Raw genomic sequence first — 19,660 nt, forward strand, 5'->3', positions numbered from 1 at the left:
GTTCTCTCCTCCATTTTGCCACTTCCTCTGCCTCTGCCGTCGGCTTCTGCCGCTGCTTTCGTCCTCCGACGAGGAGAGGTTGCTGGTGTCCACCTGTTGCATTACTCTTTTCTTGCCGGTGCCCTTGTTTTCTGTGGCCCGTTGTCTCTTGGGTGGTGTCTTTTGCGCCTTCTTCCTCTTCACAGTCTGCCATTCCCTTTCCTGTCCCTCCCCCACTCCCTCTTCCATTGACTCCTCCTCTTGGGGAGGGGCCTGGGAGTTTGTGGCGGGGGGTTGGGAACTCGAGGCGGCCGGGCTGTCCTCACCCTCCCTGGTCTCGGTCTCTTCTGGGGCCACTGTGCTGGTGGGGGGTGTGTCGGTGTTCCTCAGGGTGTCGTTGGTGCTGGCACCCCCTCTTATTGCCTGTGCGTAGGTACAGGCCCGTTTTGGGCAGGTCTTGTAGAGGTGGCCTGCTTCCCCGCACAGGTTGCAACATTTGCTCTCCTGACAGTCCTTTGTCTGGTGACCTTCCTGCTTGCAGTTCTTGCAGATGACTGCGCTGCACTGGGCCGCCACGTGTCTGGGCTTGTCGCAGTTGCGACGCACCCTGGGTTGTCCCGTGTACACCATGTATCCACGGTTCCCTCCGATGGCAAACGCTGAGGGGGGGTGGATGATGGATCCACTTGCATCGACTCTCAACCTGACCTTCACCTGGCGCTTGCTGGTCCAGATCCCAAACAGGTCCTTGATGTCGACGCAACTTCCCGCTCTGTCAACATACCAAGCCAGGAAGGTGAGGACATCCACCACGGGCACATGTGGGTTAAACATGTGCACCGTTACCACACGTTCCTTCTGGGTGGGAAGGGTGAAGAGAGGCTGCACCTTCAGCAGTGACAGCGGAGCTTCGTTCCCCTTCTCCCGAAAGTCCTGCAGCAGCTTCTGCCATCCCATCAGGTACTTGAAGGTAACATCGAAGTACCCGTTACCCGTGAAGTCCTGGAGGCAGTAGATGTCCTTCGCCTTGAACTTGCACGTATCCAGCAAGACCTTCCTGATGAAGAGGTCCCTTGTGAAAGGGTTCCCATCGCTGAGGTCCTTCACCGTCCCGATTCCTCCTCCCGAGGTGCTCGTCGCTGCCGCCATCCTGAAGTGGTTGCTGAACAGAGGAGTTAGACTGGTTTCCCAGTCAGCATTGGGATCCTCCTCTGTGTCAGCAGGTTAAGCTCTCATCAGGCGGCTGCTTGATCGTGAAGAGTCCTCGATATCTTTCCTTCACTGTTGGTGTCGGTCGAGATCCACCATGAATCGATATTACACTTGATCTTAGCCAAAAGGCCGAGAAGCTTGTCTATTTAGAGCTTTTGGTGGCACCCAGAAAATTTACAGTAGGGGATGAGGTAATGCCATTGAACGTCGGGGTAGGCAGTTAGATTCTCTTTTATTGGAGGTGGTCACTGTCTAACACATCTGTGGTGTGAATGTTATCAGCCCTGAATGTTTTCTAGACTTTGCCACATGCAGATTTGGACTGCTTTATATGCTAAGGAGTTACCATTATCTTTTCTTCGAGCAGTCCCTCAGGAGCGAGCATGACCTGCTTCCAATCAGTTTTGTGGGTTCTGGGACGACCAATGAAGCCAGTGTGGAAATCATGGACTCTTCCAGGAGCTGTATCTGTAAGTGACCTAGGCGTAGTTTTTATCAGATCTGTGAATTGTGTAAACACTTTGTTCTATCCATTGCATAATATTCTTGCTGACTAATATGCATAATGAGGTAAAGAGTACTTTGGGAATTTATTTTAGCCACAAAACAAATACTGCAATAATAATACTATCTGGCTTGAAAATCCATATTTAGAACAAAATTTTGAGCCCATTTGTGATTTTTATATACACCAGCAAGTCCTAAACCAATACCTGGGGCTTAGAATTTTGATTGTGATGGATAATGCATGAGGAACCAGCTCCTATGTGACCCAGTGCAGATTGCACCTAAAGTTTGTATGCACACCTCAATAACATAATGCACACCTCAATAACATAATTGCAGAGTCCAGCCAGCACCAGTTGCCCTGGTGAGCACTAGCACACATTCACAGAGTTGAATTCTGGGGTGACCAGCACCTGCTGGACCACACTGGCAGACCAAAACATACCTCCACCTGCAAAAGCAAGGCATTCTGTCCTTTTAGAGCTGCTGGAAGTCATCGTGCAGCTTTGGAAACCTGGTTGCAAATCCCACCACTGGGCTCCTCAATTTTCTGGTGCCACTTTTGAAGTCTTGGAGACGAGGGGAGAGGTTCTCCAGGACCAGGAGCCCACCACATCAGCGACATTAAACACTAGTATCATGGATGGGAAGTAGTCAAGGATTTAATGACCACACCCATGTGATCAGTGCTGGAGAATGCATCAGTGGATCCATTTACTAACAGCTCCATTGCCACACCTGCACACTGTGTCTTTTTTTTACATCTGTGCATCCACCATTGCACTCCAGACTTCATGGAGGCTCTCAAATTAAAGAAAGGAATTCATCTCTTTGAGTACTGAGTAACAGATTTCACAGATGCGTTCATTTACCAGATAACCAACTTTCCCATTTAGAGAATGCTGACTTCAACTCCTTTTACAGGATGATATCTTGCTCTGAATGCAAGGTAAACAGGATTCCAGGTTAGGGCACCATCTTAACCAGCTTTTCACTGTTTAGGATTTTATTTCTTTTTAAAATATTTCCTTTCTGTCCCAATCCAAATTAACTTTCCCTCTCCTCATTTCAATGTTTGTACCTGACTGATCAGACCCTGGCCACAGCTCCACTTTCTGCCTATTCCCCATAATCCGTGGCTGCACCAGATGTCAAAGATTTATCTTGGTCTTGAATAAATTCAATGACTCTGTTTTCACAAGAGAGAATTCACAACCCTCATCATGTGTCTCAAATGGGTGTCACCTTATTTTGAAACTACCCCTCCTTCTACATACCCCACAAGGAAACCTTGTCAAACCTCCTTTTACATTGTTGTTTGAAATGTCAACTTACCCAATTGCCAACTGATGCAAGAAAGGTAAAAAGGAGTAAGGTGCGAGTGGTGAAAGGACATCTTTGTGCCAATAGTGGAAGGCTACTTCCCTTTCTTATCAGATTATCCAAGTTTAGTGATCGATACTGGGATGTGGGCAAGATCAATATTTACTACACCTACCTAATTACCATTAAAGCAGTGATGACAAGTTCCCACTTTGACCGCTGCAATCTCCCTGGTGAAGGCATCCTACAGAGTTGTTGTTGGTAAGTTCCAGGATAGGACCCAGGTGATGAAGGTTTGGCGACTAACGTTCCAAGGCAAGATGGCATGCAACTTGGAAGGGAATTGGAAACTGGAAAAAAAAACAGCTGATGATATTTGTGTACACCCCCTCATACAGGTTTAGCCTCACTTGGTGGAAGAAGCTGTAGTTTTAGGAACTTCCATCAGAGTAGCCTGGCATGTAATTGCAATCTCTTCTTTAGGCATTCCCTCAAGATTGAGGATGACTTGCTTCCAGTCCATTTCTGAGGGTTCTGAGGAGGCTGTTGAGACCAATGTGGGACCCATAGACTGTCACAGAATCTGTGAATCAGGAGGTGGTTGACAGAACTGGCAGATGGGTGGTTTGGGAGGTGGTACACTCCTTCTGCCATGTACATTGGGTTTTTGTTTGCTCTCAAGATCCTATGTTTTCAGTGCCTGAATGTTCCTTCTTCAGTGTGAGCAGTCATGGGCCACAGATTCCAAGGGGTCAGTGGAGATGTTGAACATTTTCAAAGGAGACTTTGAGAATGTCCTTGAATCTTTTCCTCTGTCCACCCATTAATCTCTTGTTGTGATGGAATAAGATGTCAGTTTTGGGAGTCTGGTGTCAGGCATGCCTGTCCATTGGAGCCAATGTAATTAGGGCCCCAATGCTGGGTATGTTGGCTCAGGAGAGGATGCTGGCATTGGTTCACCTTTGCAGCTCTCGGAGTATTTTGCAGAGTCAGCATTGGTGGCATCTATTGTGCTTTGAAGGGCCTGCTGTTGGTTGTCCATGTTTCTTAAGTGTACACTGTGACAGAGATAACTGCTGCCCAGTAGCCCTGTATACTTCCATCCCCCATCAGGAAGGCCTTAAGGCTCTCCACTTCTTTCTCAACAACAGACCCAACCAGTTGCCCTCCATCGCCATCCTCCTCCGTCTGGCAGAACTGGTATTTGTCCTCAACAACTTCTCTACAGGCTCCTCCCACTTTCTCCAAACCAAAGGTGTAACCATGGGCACTTGCATGGGCCCCAGCTATGCCTGCCTTTTCATCGGCTACATGAAACAGTCCATGTTCCAAACCTACACTGGTAACGCTCCCCAACTCTTTCTCCGCTACATTGATGACTGCATTGGGGCTGCTTCCTGCACCCGTGCTGTTGTGTGAAATGGTTCTTTTCGGCCTTAAGGATACAGAACTCTGGACACAAGCTTTGGAGATCAAAACTAGTTTAATCACAAAGGCAAACGCGGGGACAGAATGGATGGGAACAGACACACACTCACATACATGCAGGAGACCGCAAATATGAGGGGGAGATCGCAACTAGGATAAAATACACTCACACACACACACACACACACTGATACACACAAGCACACAATAACAATGTACAACTTCAGGATATAATACTTCAATGCTTGACCCACACTAGCATTGGCTCTAAGACTGCCTGGAATCTGAGTGAAACGCTCCCAAACCACATGGTGATGAACTCTTACCAGTGATCTCTGCAGCATTGTCTCACTACTCCTGGGGTCGTCAAAGAGGAAGGGCTAGGGGATTGTAGCCTTTTTTATGGTGCTAGGAGGCTGGGTGGGGCCTCACTGAGTAATTTAAACAGGCCAATGGTTTGGGGGTCAAAGACAAAGGTACCTGCCACAGCCAATGGTCAGGCAAGTTCAGAGTGGTCAGGCAAGTTCAGAGACAAAAGGTACTTTCACACCTGAGGGGTGGGTGGAGCCGCACCTTGATTGACAGTAGTATCACTTCCGATCAGAGGAGCAATGTTGTCCTCCAACCAGCAGGGGTCAGTATCGTTACTGTCACGTGACAGCCATGTTGCTTTCTCACAACACGTGCTCAGCTCGTCAATTTTATCAACTTTGACTCCACCTTCCACCCTGCCCTTATATTTACTTGGTCCATCTCCAACACCTCTCTCCCATTTCTTGATCTCTGTCTCCATCTCTGGAGACAGATTATCCAGCGGCATCTTTTACAAGCCCACTGACTCCCACAGTTACCTTGACTACACCACTTCCCACCCAATCATTTGTAAGGATGCTATTCACTTCTCTCAATTCTCCACCTCAACTGTTCTCATGATGAGGCTTTCCATTCCAGGACACCTGAGATGTCCTCTTTTTTTTCAGTAAACAGGGTTTCCCTTCCACCACTATCAACATAGCCCTCACCTGCATCTTCTCCATTTCCCGTATGTCTGCCCTCACCCCATCCCGCCTCCCGTCATAACAGGGATAGTGTTCCCCTTGTCCTCGCCCACCACCCCATGAGCCCCCACATCCAACACATCATTCTCTGCAACTTCCGCCATCCCCAACAGGGTCCCACCACCAGACACATCTTCCACCTCCATACCTCCCCCCCCCCCCCACCACTTTTCGCAGGGATCGCTCGCTCCGTGACTTCTTTGTCCACTCATTCATCCCCACTGACACCTCCTGGCATTTATCCCTGCAACTGTGCAAAGTGTAACACCTGCCCCTACACCTCCTCCCTCACCAGCATTCAGGGCCCTAGACAGTCCTTCCAGGTGAGGCACCGCTTCACCTGTGAATCTGAGCGTGTCACTTATTGCACTCGGTGCGGCCTCCTCTGCATCAGTGAGACCCGAAACAGATTGGGTGACCACTTCGTTGAGCACCTTCGCTCTGTCCGCCACAAAAGCAAGGATCTACCAGAGGCCAGCCACTTCAATTCCACATCCCACTCCCATACTGACATATCTATCCACGGCCTTCTGCACTGCCACTTTAAGGCCAAACGCAGGTTGGAGAAGCAACAACTCATATTCTGTCTAGTTAGTCGCCAACCTGACGGCCTCAACATCAATTTCTTTACCATCCGGTAACCCCTCCCCTCTGTGTTCCATTCCCCCTCCCCCTTATGTTTTCCTTCGTTCCTGTGGCCCCCTCACCCTCTCTCTTTCCCCTCCACCACCCTCATGCCCTGCCCATCACCTCCCTCTGGTTCCGCACCTCCTTCCCTTTATTCCATGGTCTACTGTCCTCTCCTACTGGATTACTTCATCTTCAGCCCTTTGCCTCTTCTACCCATCACCTCTCAGCTTCTTACATCACTCCCTTTCATCCCCCTTCCCCCACCCACCTACCTTCCCCCTCTCACCTGGACTCACCTATCACCTGCCAGCCTGTGCTCCTCCCTCTCCCCTACCATTTTATTCTGGCTTTGGCCCTCTGCCTTTCCAGTCTTGATGAAGGGCCTTGACCCAAAACGTTGACTGTTTATTTCCCTCCATAGATGCTGCCTGACCTGCTGAGTTCCTCTTGCATTTTGGGTGTGTTGCTCCAGATTCCAGCATCTTCAGAATCTCTTGTGTCTCCTGTGTGCCCAGTGGGCCATGAGTTTTGTGTCAGGTTTGAGATATTAACTTTCAAACACTTGTTTCCTTGCCAGTCAAGTAAGCTGTTTGTATATATGACGAGAAGCTTGAATGTTACTAATGCATTCCATCAAGGCAAGCAGAGAGCATTTCATCACAGTCCTAACATGCTTTGGAGATGGTGAAAAAGCTTTGTGATGTCAAGATATAAGCCTTATTGTGGAATATACACCCACTGGCCTGCTCTTTCAGCCAAAATAGTTATGTGGCCGACATTGGAAAAATTCTAGTCAATAGTTACATCCACAAGAAAATTGATGATAGGGTGGAAGAGATGACAGAGGTGTGGGGGAACTCAGCAGTGGTACTGCCTTTAAAAGTAGATGAATAGGATCTCTTCAAAAAATCATCTGCAAATGCTAGAAATCTGAAATAAAAGTTCAAAATGTTGGAAACATTCAGCAGGTCAGGTCGGATCTGTGGAAAGAGAAACAGAGTTAACGTTTCTGGTGAAAGACTTTTCATTTGAACTGATTCTCTTGGAGATGACAATAATGTAGCACAAATGTTATTCGCTACTTATTAAAGGTTGTTCTTGGACTTGTTGCATGTAGGCACACACTACTTCATTTTGGAAGGAGATGAAAACAGAATTGAACATTTGTGCAATTGTTAGGGAACATGCTACCTCATGACATTATGATGGAAGGAAGATCATGGATGAAGCAGCTGAAGATGGTTGGTCTTGGGTCACTGCCAGCAGGAACTCCTGCAATGATACCTTGGACTCCAACAACCACAATCATCTTCCTTTATACAAAATTGGACTCTAATCAGTGAAGAATATTCCCCTCTTGATTACAACTGACTTAATGTTTTACTGTCTTCCTGACATCACACCTCATTCCACATCTGAAATTCAGCCATTTTGTTAATATTTAGCCCAAGGTTGTGATGAGGTCTGGAGCAGAGGTCCAGGCAAAACCCAAGCTGACCAATGGCAAGAAAGTACCTTCTATCAAATTACTGATGATTGAGAGTAGGCTCATGGGCCATAACTGGAGAGAGTGGATTTGTCCTGCTTTTTGTGGGTGCAACATAACTGGGCAATTTTCACACTGTTAGGTAACCATACTTAAACTGTTTGGCTAGCAACACAGCTGATATTCAGCATCATGGATGAGATGTTGCCTGGTCCTATTGCATTTGCTATCAGCCATTTCTTGCTATTATATGAAGTGACTGAAGATTTGGCATCTGTAATGGCAGAACCTCAGCAGGAAATAAATGCATCATCCATTACACTTCTGCCTGAAGTTTGTTACAAATATTTGACTCTGCCATCACTGAGGATAGTGATGTCTGGCAATTCAAATGTGCAGGAATGCAAGAAGATGCAGAGAGTAGTGGACTCTGCCCAATACATCCCGGGCATATCCCTTCCCACGATCGGTAGCATCTATAGGAGGCACTGCCTCAAGAAGACAACATCCATCATCAAAGGTCCCCACCATCTGGGCCATGCCATCTTCTCACAGCTACCATCGGGCAGGAGGTACAGAAGCCTGAAGTCCCACACCACCAGGTTCAAGAACAGCTACTTCCCTTCAACCATTCAGTTCTTGAACCAACCAGCACAACCCTAATCGCTAGAGTTTAGCAACACTATGACCACTTTGACAACTTTACACTAAAATGGACTTTGTTTTTTCTGTTCTAATTGTGTTCTTTCTTGTAAGAAAATTGTGTTTAATTTTTATGTTTTCCTTGTGAATGCTGCTTATATGATGCTATGTGCCTGTGATGCTGCTGCAAGCAAGTTTTCATTGCACTTGTGAGTATGACAATAAACTCAACTTTGACTTTGACGTTCTTGGAGCTTTCTCCACAAATGAGCTGTCTAGATTGTCTGACACCATTCACAATTGATGAGGCAGGACTGCATTTTACATGAAACAAACTCATAGTCAAATCAGATAAATAACTGATCAAATTATTCATCAAGAGAGGGATTTAAAGGATTTTGTTTTTCATATAACTAGCGTTTCCTGAAGTACTGCCCCAATTGGTATTTATATAGCAACTTCAACCTTGCAAACAATTCAAAGGTTTTCATAGAAGCATGTACAAATAACATTGATGAGCCATAAGAGCTAGTGATCAGGGACAGATTTTAAAGACATTCTTAATGTAGAAAAGAGGTTAAGGGATTTAGATCTCAGATGGTAGGATCTCAGATGGCGACGAGGAGGCTTACAGGAGTGAGATAGATCAGGTGGTTGAGTGGTGTCACAACAATAACAACCTCGTACTCAACATCAGCAAGACCAAGGAACTGAATATGGACTTCAAGAAAGGGAAGTTGGGAGAACACGCACCAGTCTTCATTGAGGTGTCAGCGGTGGAAAGGGTGAGCAGCTTCAAGTTCCTGAACATCAACATCTCAGAGGATCTCTCCTGGGCCCAACACATTGATGCAATCATGAAGGCGGCACGCCAGCAGCTCTAGTTTGTTAGGAGTTTGAGGAGATTTGGTATGTCACCAAAGGCTCTTACAAATTTCTACAGATGTACAGTGGAGAGCATCCTGACCGGTCGTATCACCTCCTGGTATGGAGGGTCCAATGCACAGGATCAAAAGAGGCTGCAGAGGGTTGTAGACTCAGCCAGCTCCATCATGGACACAACCCTCCCCACCATCGAAGGCATCTTCAAGAGGCAGTGCCTCAAGAAGGCAGCATCCATCACAAAGACACTCACCATCTGGGTAATACCCTCTTTTGTGACTACCATCTGGGAGGAGGTACAGGAGCCTGAGGACCCAAACTCAATGATTCAAGAACAGCTTCTTCCCCTCTGCCATCAGATTTCAGAATGGTCCATGAAGCCTTATTATACCTCTTTTTTTGCATTATTTATTTGTTTTTGGGATTTATAGATTTTTATGTCTTTGCACTATACTGCTGCCGCAAAACAACAAATGTCACGTGTTATGTCAGTGATAATAAATCTGATTCCGACATTTAGGATCTTACCAGCAGGATTCAACACCGCCATTGCCGAAGTGTTCAACTTTACGATCCCACCGGAGGCTAGAATTGAAGGAACGCCAATTATATTAGAGCGTTTGATTAAATTGATAGAGTAAATGGCAATTATTTCACTGGAAGTTAACATGTAATTGTTATAATGGAATTAAATCGTCAATATTTATAGAGCCCTTAGCGTTTGCAACATCTGATAGCAGTCAAATCGTAAACTGCTTATTTAATTTGTCAGCCGAACAAATGTTTGCATATTTTAATTTAAATCCCCAAGTCAAACATTGTTCTTTATTCAAAACGCCAAAATGCGATGCATTTCATGAATGAATAAAAATGTCATAAAATAACGACATTTAGGTTTCAAATTAAAATTTAAGTCTGACTGGATTTTTGGCACGAAAGGAAGAAATATTCGTTAAATGAGCCCCATGATCCGAATGATTTTTTTTGCAGCCAGAAAGTCAGGAATGTCACGCTGGGAAAATTAAGTAGCGGGGAATTGAGTCTTAAGTTTTGTTCTGAATGGCGGTTTGTTGCATATTGATTTACACTCGTAAATTTGATTTCAAGGTTGCTGTTCAAGCTTCTCTGCTGGGAAGGCGGAGGTGAGAATTACCTGATAATTGCTAATGGGATGGTCTGGAGCTCAAACGACAGATAGCTCATGTTCCTGCAGCCAGGAACAGACTTCACGTTTGGAACCAACGACAGGGTTTATGGCTTTTTCAGCAGTTATTAGGCAAGGCTGTGTATCTTGGAATAAAATGCAGTAACTTTACCAATAATTGCTTTTGTGACAGTTATCTTGCCCTTGTTTTACAGATTGCTTCTCCTCCTATCCCATTTTCAGGCTGCGGGATCTGTGCACGGTAAGCGAATGAGTACCGGTGAAGCTGGGTTTTATTGCATGGGGCTGAAACGGCTTCTGGGTCTAATTCGGCGAAGCACCTTCGCATTTGATATTTCAGGTTGTGGAGGAGATGGGGATTGTGACCAACAAATCTCAAAATCCAACACTGAGAAACCTCTCGAGCAAAGCCCCGAATCCCTGACTGAGTTTAACCAGCTCAACAACAAACGCCGAGAAGCAAACTCTTCGGTGGCCGCGAACATCATTCGCTTCGTTGGGCTGACGGACAGTAAGTTACAGCTCCGTCTGGCGCTTTTATGTCCATGAAGTAGTTTCGATATCGTCACCAGAAAGAGTCTGAATAAAATACCACCGTCTGTTTTTAACAAAAAACTTCTGATGCTGTGGTTATGTTGTCTCAATTGTTATATTTCCCCAGGTAATCACTAATGCAATTAACATCGCTGAAATAATGTTTTTTTTAAAAAAAGACTTCTCAAGTACTCCATCTCAGTCCTCTATATTTGTTGATTAAATCAACGATCTTGTTTCGGCGTGAAATATGACTTCTGTACTACCTCCAGCTTTCATATTTTCTTACTATGTGCGAGACCATTCGGCCCATTGAGTCTATGCCTGCTCTCAGAGGAATTCTATCAGTCCCATTCCCCGCCCTGTCCTTCTCTTCTCTTCCCCCCCCCCACCCCCCCCCGCCTTCCCTGTTCTCTCAGGTATGACCACCAACTCCCTGTGATTCTCCTAACACCTAGCTACACCAGAGACAATTTATAGTAGCCCTACCAGCGGGACTTGGCGTGTGGGTGGGGAACTGAGAGCCTGGAGGACAGCTCTGTGGTTACAGGGTGAATGTGCAAACTTGACACAAGTAACACCTTGGGTCAGGGTCGAACCAAAAGACATGGGAGCAGAATTAGACAATTCGGCTAATCCAATCTGCTCCGTCATTAAATCATGGCTGATTTATTTTTCCTCCTCAATCCCCTTCTCCCTGTAACCTTTGGCACCCTTATTAATCAAGAACCTATCAACATCCTCTTTAAATATACCCAATGACTTGGCCTCCACAGCCGTCTGTGGCAATGAATTCCACAGATTCACTACCCTCTGGCTAAAGAAATTCCTCCTCATCTGTTCTAAAAGGATGTCCTATTCTGAGGCTGTGCCCTCTGGTCCTAGACTCTCCCACTATTGGAAACATCCTCCCTACATCCACTCTATCTGGGCCTTTCAGTATTCGGTAGGTTTCAATAGATTTTCCCCCCTCATCCTTCTAAACTCCAGTGAGTACAGGCCCAGAGCCATCAAATGCTCCTCATACATTAACTCTTTCATCCCTGGGATCCACTCATAAATCTCTTCTGGACCCTCTCCAATGCCAGCACATTCTTCCTTCGATTTGGGCCCCAAAACTGCTCTCAATGTCCCATTCAATCTAATTTTTTCTTTCGTCCATCCAGAGTTGACTCAGCTTTTTCCATATGGAAAAGGAAGGGAATAGTATGTTTTCGTGATCTATTCATTGATAATTGTTTTTCATCTTTTGAACAATTGTCTTAATAAATATAATTTGCCTAGATCACTTCTTTCGATATTTGCAGATTAGAAATTTTTTAAAAACTACTATACCCTCTTTTCCGACACCTTACAAAATTGAAACTACAGAATAAATTTTAGGTCTTAATCCTTATCAGAAGGGCTTGATAGCAATAATTCATGATTTAATTATGAAAATACGTCTAAAATCATTAGACAAAATTAAGAATGAATGGGAAAGTGAACTCCAGATATCTACACCTATAGAGACTTGGAAGAAAATTCTTCATTTAGTTAATACATCTTCAATGTGTGCCAGACACTCGTTGATACAGTTTAAGGTAGTCCACAGGACCCATATGTCCAAAGATAAGTTAGCTCGTTTTTATAACCATATAAATCCTATATGTGATGGATGTAAATTGAATGTGGCTTCTTTGACACACATGTTTTGGTCCTGTTCTCTTTGGGGAAAAATATTGGAAGGACATTTTTAACATTATTTCAAACATATTGAAGATTGATTTACAACCTCACCCTATCACTGCAATTTTTGGATTACCAAGTATAGAGTCTGGCCATTTATCTGCTTCCACTAACCATATTGCTTTTGTTACATTAATGGCCAAATGATCCATTTTGCTTAAATGGAAGGATCCAATACCCCCTACTACTTTTCAATGGTTCTCTCAAACTATATCATGTTTAAACTTGGAAAAAATTAGGAGTGGTACTGTCAATTCTTCACTTAAATTTGAAGATGTTTGGAGTCCATTTATTCAATATTTTCACATGATGTAGATCCCCTTTCAATAACTTTCCAACTTGGAGGAATGGAGTTGATGACATAATATTGCTCTGTTTCTACTGAGAAATTTTAGCCCAGTTTTTTTTCTTTTGAATTTTTTTTGTTTAGTTTATATTGTTTACAATTTTTCTTATTGATTTGGGTTTTTTTAATTTATATAATAAATCTTTTTCTTTCCTTTCTTTTATATTATATTCATTTACTAAGAGATCGTTGGATCTACAGATTTTCTTATTTTATTGTTCTTTATGATTATCTATGCTATGATTGTTATCCTGATCTCTCTGCATTACATGTATAAATATTGATGATATATATCAATCTGTATTAATTTGAAAACTAATAAAAAGATTGAAAAAGAAAGAAAACTGCTCACAATACTCCAAATGTAGTCTGACCAACACCTTATAAAGCCTCAGCATTACATCCTTGCTTTTATATTCTAGTCCTCTCAAAATGAATGTTAATTTCATTGAACCTGAGCTGGTGGAACTGTGTAGCAGCAATGCTAACACTGTGGCCATAGTTTTGAATTCTTGGCAAACTGACCAACACGGCATAAGGATCATCTTGCTGTAATTTGGAGTCAGAAGAGTTGTACAAGAACCTACGTTCCTGACAAGCTCGCCAGACTAGCAATCCACAACTAATAGTGTTCTTCTGGTTGATGCCTGGATGTAGATTCAACTTGAAGACTCTTGTAAATTTTTCCTGTGCAAAGTCCATTGGGGAAATTGTGTGAAACTTCTCTCTGGCTGCTTAGGGTTTCTGTATCTGCCACAAGAGTTATTATTCCAGAATGGTCTCTCTCTACTTAATCCCAAAGCAAAATGTATAGTGGGCATTAAAAACAGACAAAAGTGGTCTTGGTTTCATGTTGGTGCGGTTTCATGTTGGTGTAGTTTCTGAGGTATACACTTCCAGGAAGGACTGAGCTGAAATGTTGAGGGCTATGTACATTAATTGATTTTGGTGGCTTCCAGGTAAAACCCTAGACAGGAGTTGCTGCAGTAATGGTGGGACTTGTATCCTGGGCAGCTTCTGTGCATGCCCACCACCCTTCGTTGGTAGGTACTGTGAACTGGATGAACGTCTCAAGTAAGAAAATGCACCTCCTGGCAATGTTGTTTTTCTTTCAAATTTGTCTTGTAGTAACATTATTTACATTGCATATCATATTATTCTCACTTTGACAGAAGGTGTGGCAAATTTCTGGATGGCCAGTGGGTGTTAAAACATTGTACCTGGTGTAAATGCGCCTATGGAAGCCTCCACTGCCTAGAAACATTTGGAAAGGTTGAGAACTGTGGTAAGTATTCAAGATCAAACACCAGACCCTTTCTGAAATTGGTCTAAAGTACTCAGGCTAGAGCTAAAGCATTGATTGTTTCAAGTACTTTGCCCAACTGACTGTGTTACCCAGGAGTCTAAACTTCATGTAATTTGTACTTGAGTTATATTTTCAGTTCCAAAGTTCTCTTCAAAAAGTGTTTACTCCTGTACTGGGGTATAAATCCACAGCACTTTGGTTATGGATCCAACTGGCAATTGTTCTGAGCCAAGATGATGACTGCCTTAATCTTCAACAGCAAGATAACATGACTGTTGGTTTTCCTTTCAATCTCCCTTCCAAGTGTCGAGAGAATATTCAATTAGGAATGGGTACAATGATTGGTTTCTCTGTTTAATGTACACACGTCAGAGCCAATCCAGGTTACTTTACCAACCCCAGCTGAAATTAGAAAACTCTGCTCGGGGGGAATCAAACTGAGAGCCCCTGGCCTTTGACTTGGAGCCATGCCAAGTGGTTACTTAATGGGTTAAGATTACTGGTGTAAAGTTTCTGAAGATGGGCATAGGTTCACACTCTGTAGTACTGAGAAACAAATCTCAGCTTCAATCTTTTCTGCTTGGTTGACTGCTGACTTTGGATGAGTTTTAATGAGATTCCTGTTGATGAAGGCCATGCCTATTATGAATGCATTGAAACAAAATTACCTTTTAAAAGTTCAAATAAATTACATTTAGTTGTGAATGAACACATTATTACTTTGGATGTGGGACCTGTACTCCTTTAGAAGGTGGGCACATTAGCAACATTTAAATGCCATCTAGATAAGTACATAGGAGAGGTTTAGCGAGCTATAGCCCAAATATGGGCAGATGGGACTAGCTTGCTGGGTGACCCAGTTGGCATGGACAATTTGTGCTGAAGAGTCTATTTCTAGGACTCTAAGACTCTGAAAGCCTCAAGATTGATTTGGATATTCTTTCTAATAACAATCTATGTTGCCCAGAATAGATTTTATTCATGAATATTTGTCAGTGGGTTTGACCTTAACTGTGTTGTCCTTTTTGGCTGAAGCCCTATTGAAATACTAAGGAAGCACATTCTTTGAGGCACTGGAAGGCTGTTTAGTACTAGTGTAAATGTAGTCCTGCATGGCTCACTGCAATTTATATTTACATAGTACCTTCTAACTTGTCCCAAGATTCTTCACTAACATAAATGCAGTGTACTAGTAACCAATGCTGCTTGGAAGCATTTGAAAAAGTTGACAACTGTGTTAGTTGACGATCAAACACCAGTCAACTAACTTAAATCCCTCACAGGTGCTATAAATATTAAACCAGTACATTTTACCTTCGTGGCATGCTGTAGGAGGGATGTATGGCTGGAGGTAGCTGCAGCAACTTTAAATTGTTTGCCAGCCCACTATTAAAGAAAATTGGAGATGATTGTTTTGTTTCCTAATTTTATAGACTTTTTTTTTGCTGTAATGTGTTGATATTTTTGTTGCATTAAATGCTACACAAATAAAAATTATTGGCTTTTTCTGCAATTTGAAACTGTCTCAATCAATGTAAATCTGGTGTTTATTATGGAGACATAAGAGACTGCAGATACTGGAATCTGGAGCCAACACACAGCTGGAGGAACACTGCAGGTCAGGCAGCATCTATAGAGGGAATTTATTTTTATTATGGTTAAATCTACCCTGAAGTACAAATGGGGAGACATCTTGATGGACAGATGCCATGGGATAGCACTTGCCTATCTGTAAGTCTTAGTAATGATTGACAGCCTGTTGTAAGAATGTTGAAAGGCAAATCAGTTTTGATCTGGATTTTCACTTTTCCCCCTGCCAAGGCAACTGCCTCTAGAACATGAGCAGCAGGATTCCTAGTGCTATATGATGATGCTGGAGGAACTCGGCAGGCCAGGCAGCATCTGTGGACAAAAGCGGGCAGTCAATGTTTCTGGTCAGGATCCTTAGGACTCTGGAAGGAGTCCTTAGGTCCTGATCCAAAAGTTGACCGCCTGCTTTTCTCCACCATTGCTTCCTGGCCTGCCGAGTTCCTCCAGCATCAGTGTTTTTCATCTACATTCCAGCATCTGCAGTCCTTTGTTTCTCTTTTCCTAGTGCTATACCCTTGCCACACTCTTCTCTGGTAATTAAGGGGACCTGTACCAGTTGATCATATGATTGCCCTAGCTGAATGTAGCTAACTTGGTACTCAAGCATAAAATGGGTCAGTTGTCCTCTGAAGCATGAATTTAGTATTTGGCATAACAATTTACATTTTTTGGTCCTTTTTTTTTCCCATAGGAATCTTAATCAAAATAATGACAGCCCCACAAGGAGATGGTAGGACAGATGGCAAAAAGCTTGGTTAAACTAGTGGGTTTAAGGAAGATGTACAGGCAAACAAACTTTGGAAAGGGAATTCTAGCTGTTATAAGGTCTCAAGTGATTTTAAAATGTGGGATGAGCATAGGGACTCTCAATGTTGTATTCAAGAGATTAGAGTTGGGGAACAGCAATGCAATGTAGATTGTAACAGTGTCATCTAAAAATTGAAGTTGCTAGAGGAGCCAATATAGACCAATGAGTATGGAGTGATGGTTGAACAGAACTTGTTGTAAGTTGGGTTTATGGGTTGAAAAATGGAAGGCTGTTAATGGAACATATATGTAATTAGAAACTCATCAGGTCAAAGGTGATGGTTACGCAGGTGGTCCAGTCTGGTCTTGGTTGCCAGGAAGAGGGATGGAAATGATAGCTGGGGAATGAAGATTGTGGCAGGGCCTAAGGAGATAGTTTGGTCTAGTATATTTATTTGGGTACACTTCTGCTCAACCAGCACGGGAGTGAAGGGGTTGCAAGGATTAGTGCTGATTATCATGGGACCTGATGTTTAGTTGATGTCACTGAAGGGTTGCATTGAAATGAGATGGCAGGGATCGAGGATAAATCCTTGGGACTTGGTGAATGGGATGAGAAGGCACGTCTGTCCTACGCCTGATAGAATGCATTTAGACAGGCAAAGATCTGGTAACTTTTATTTATTCTATGTCATTTTTTTTCAGACCACCACCACTCTATGTTGCATCAGTGTTCCCCAACTCTAATCTCTTTACAATAAACAAAGCTAAATCAGGTTACCACAAATCCTTGCCTGGCTAGAGGTAACCTGCAACCAGATTGATTGTACTTGGGCAAGAGACAGCACATCTACCTGGATGATGAGCATTTCAGGAAGGTGGTGGGGTCAACAGTATTAGTCTGCACACAAGAATTGAAGGATGAGTGGGGATTTTTTTTATTAACCAGGGTGCAGATCTAATGGTGGCCTTTAAAAAGGAAGAATGGGTGGATTTTGAACTAGCAACAGCATGTTCAAGGACCTTAAAAATAGAAAATACTGCAAATATGCAGTTGGGCAATGTCCCTGGAGAGACAGTGTTAATATTTCAGGTCAATGAGAAGTCCTGAAAGGTTAACTTTGTTTCTCTCAAAAGATGGTTCCTGGTCTACCTGGTGTTTCCAGTATTTTTCAGCATCTGCATTTTTATCTGGTTTTGGATTCTGATGTTCAAGGCCTTGTGATGAAAGGAAGGCAGTGATTTGGGGAGCAAGGTATGTTTTGTTTTGGGGTGAATGGTAGATTTGAAAGGGAGGATTGTAACACCATGCAGCTAATGTGATAGGAGGGGGAGGGAAATAATGTGGATGAGGACATCACCTTTGTTTGAGTATAAAGAAAATCCTGTTCTGCAAGTTAACAGCTTAAACTTGGTATGAATGAATTATTCAGATCTGAGCTTTGACCGCCTTTCCCCAAACTGAAGAGATCAATGCATAATTTTGAAGTGTTTCCCATTGTTTGAGGTAATGGCCCCACTTTACTCTTCCTGCTATTTTTTATTCTATTGTAAAATGCTGCTTCGAAGTTGCATTTTCATGTAAATATCAGAGGTTTATGCTACTTAATTATATTATAATTACAACCTTGCTTTTTACAAATATTTACAATTAATACCTAACCTGTGCAGGAATTCTTTTTCCCCCATGCTTCCCTAAGAATTCCAAAAATCTTGCCTAACATTTGATTTCCTTTTAATCTTCAGATCCAGACCAGGATGGTTATTTGAGTGAAAGTTATGGTGAACTGACTGCTGATGCTGCCAGCCTGCTGCTAACACAGTACTTGCTGTTATCTGTATTGTGCTTTGTTATAGTACTTGGGCTGTAATTTTATGACTTAGTGGGGAAAATCTATTTTAATTTTATTTGTAGCTCCTTGAGGAGGGCTGCTGTTTCTGTCGAAATTTCCCTTGTCGTGGAGGTTTGATATCCTCCAGTATCTGGCATAACTGACCATCTATGAGAAAATACCATTGAAGCACCTATATTGTAGCTCCAGACCCAGGAAAGCACAATACAGGCAGATATTTTTAGGGTGGGGGGGGGGGTGGCTGTCTAATAAAATCACAAAATGCAATTTTTCTTATCCTCTAACATGGAGCCAGCTAACTTACTGATTACCAATCTAGTTGTTTTGAGGTCTTCAACCTGATAGAGAATGGACCTGGAATAATATTGGACTCTCAACCTGAGTGCATGCTAAATTAATAATTTCTTGTGTACCTCCCTGTCTATTATTTGTGCAATAATCATGTAACTTTTCTATATTGCTATGCCAGATTCCCATATCGTATTACAGACAATAGTCTAGTTTCTATAAGTGAGGCTGTTCTTATTGTGTGACTCCAACTGGTAATGCCCCTGGCTGTTTTATTGAATCCTATCAAATGTACTATTGCAGGCAACCCACATTGGGAGTTGGTATTAATATCATAGACTGCAACTGTTTTAATACTGTGCTTTGATACAAAATGCTTTTGTAAATTGGTTCTGGCTGAAAAGCTGAATTAACTTGAATTAAAATATAAATTAAGTGTAAATACTTTTTAAAAATGTTAGTTTTGTCAATAAAGCATTTTTACAAATTTTTCCTGTTTTATTTAGTAATTTGTAGTAAATGAGCAAAGTGTAATTATTTTGTGGTCCATCTATCTCTTCCCTTTCTGGATCTCTTTCTCCATTTTGGGATTGGTTAGTGACAAACATCCATGACAAGGCCAGATATCCCCACAGATATCAAATCAGCAAATCAGAAGGGTCAATTTTGCAGTTGAACAAAGGAGACTATGGAGCCATGAGGGAGGAGCTGGCTAAAGCTGACTGGGTGGGCATCCTAGCAGAATTGTCAGTGGAACAGCAATGGCAGGTATTCTTGGGAATAATGCACAAGGTGCAGGATCAGCTTATTCCCCAGAGAAGGAAAGACTCAAAGAGGGGAAAGGGGCCACCGTGGCTGACAAAGGAAGTCAGAGATAGCATTGTGTTAAAAAGGAAGAAGTATGGCAGAGCCAAGCTGAGTGGGAAGATAGAAGATTGGGAAATTTTTAAGGTGCA

The 19,660-nt window shown here is 43.0% G+C and overlaps 1 protein-coding gene across 1 annotated transcript; it reads left to right on the top strand.

The window, feature by feature from the left end:
* The first annotated feature begins 10,284 nt into the window (after positions 1-10,284).
* LOC127572756 (cryptic protein-like) lies at positions 10,285-18,613 on the top strand. Its single transcript, XM_052020351.1, has 6 exons — positions 10,285-10,423; positions 10,507-10,553; positions 10,653-10,823; positions 13,880-13,994; positions 14,093-14,205; positions 18,310-18,613. Exons 1-6 carry the CDS (start codon positions 10,314-10,316, stop codon positions 18,432-18,434), a joined length of 681 nt encoding a protein of 226 aa, XP_051876311.1. The 5' UTR covers positions 10,285-10,313; the 3' UTR covers positions 18,435-18,613.
* Positions 18,614-19,660: the final 1,047 nt, after the last annotated feature.

The sequence above is a fragment of the Pristis pectinata genome, chromosome 7 (assembly GCF_009764475.1).
Source record: "Pristis pectinata isolate sPriPec2 chromosome 7, sPriPec2.1.pri, whole genome shotgun sequence".
NCBI lineage: Eukaryota > Metazoa > Chordata > Chondrichthyes > Rhinopristiformes > Pristidae > Pristis > Pristis pectinata.

What these genes read in the sequence shown, in the direction of transcription:
- LOC127572756 (XM_052020351.1), top strand. Translation starts at nt 10,314, where the DNA reads ATGGGATGGTCTGGAGCTCAAACGACAGATAGCTCATGTTCCTGCAGC. An exon ending in CTTCGTTGGGCTGACGGACA is followed by an intron (nt 10,824 to 13,879) that starts GTAAGTTACAGC and finishes GGTGGCTTCCAG; the next exon opens with GTAAAACCCTAGACAGGAGT. An exon ending in TGGAAAGGTTGAGAACTGTG is followed by an intron (nt 14,206 to 18,309) that starts GTAAGTATTCAA and finishes TTTAATCTTCAG; the next exon opens with ATCCAGACCAGGATGGTTAT.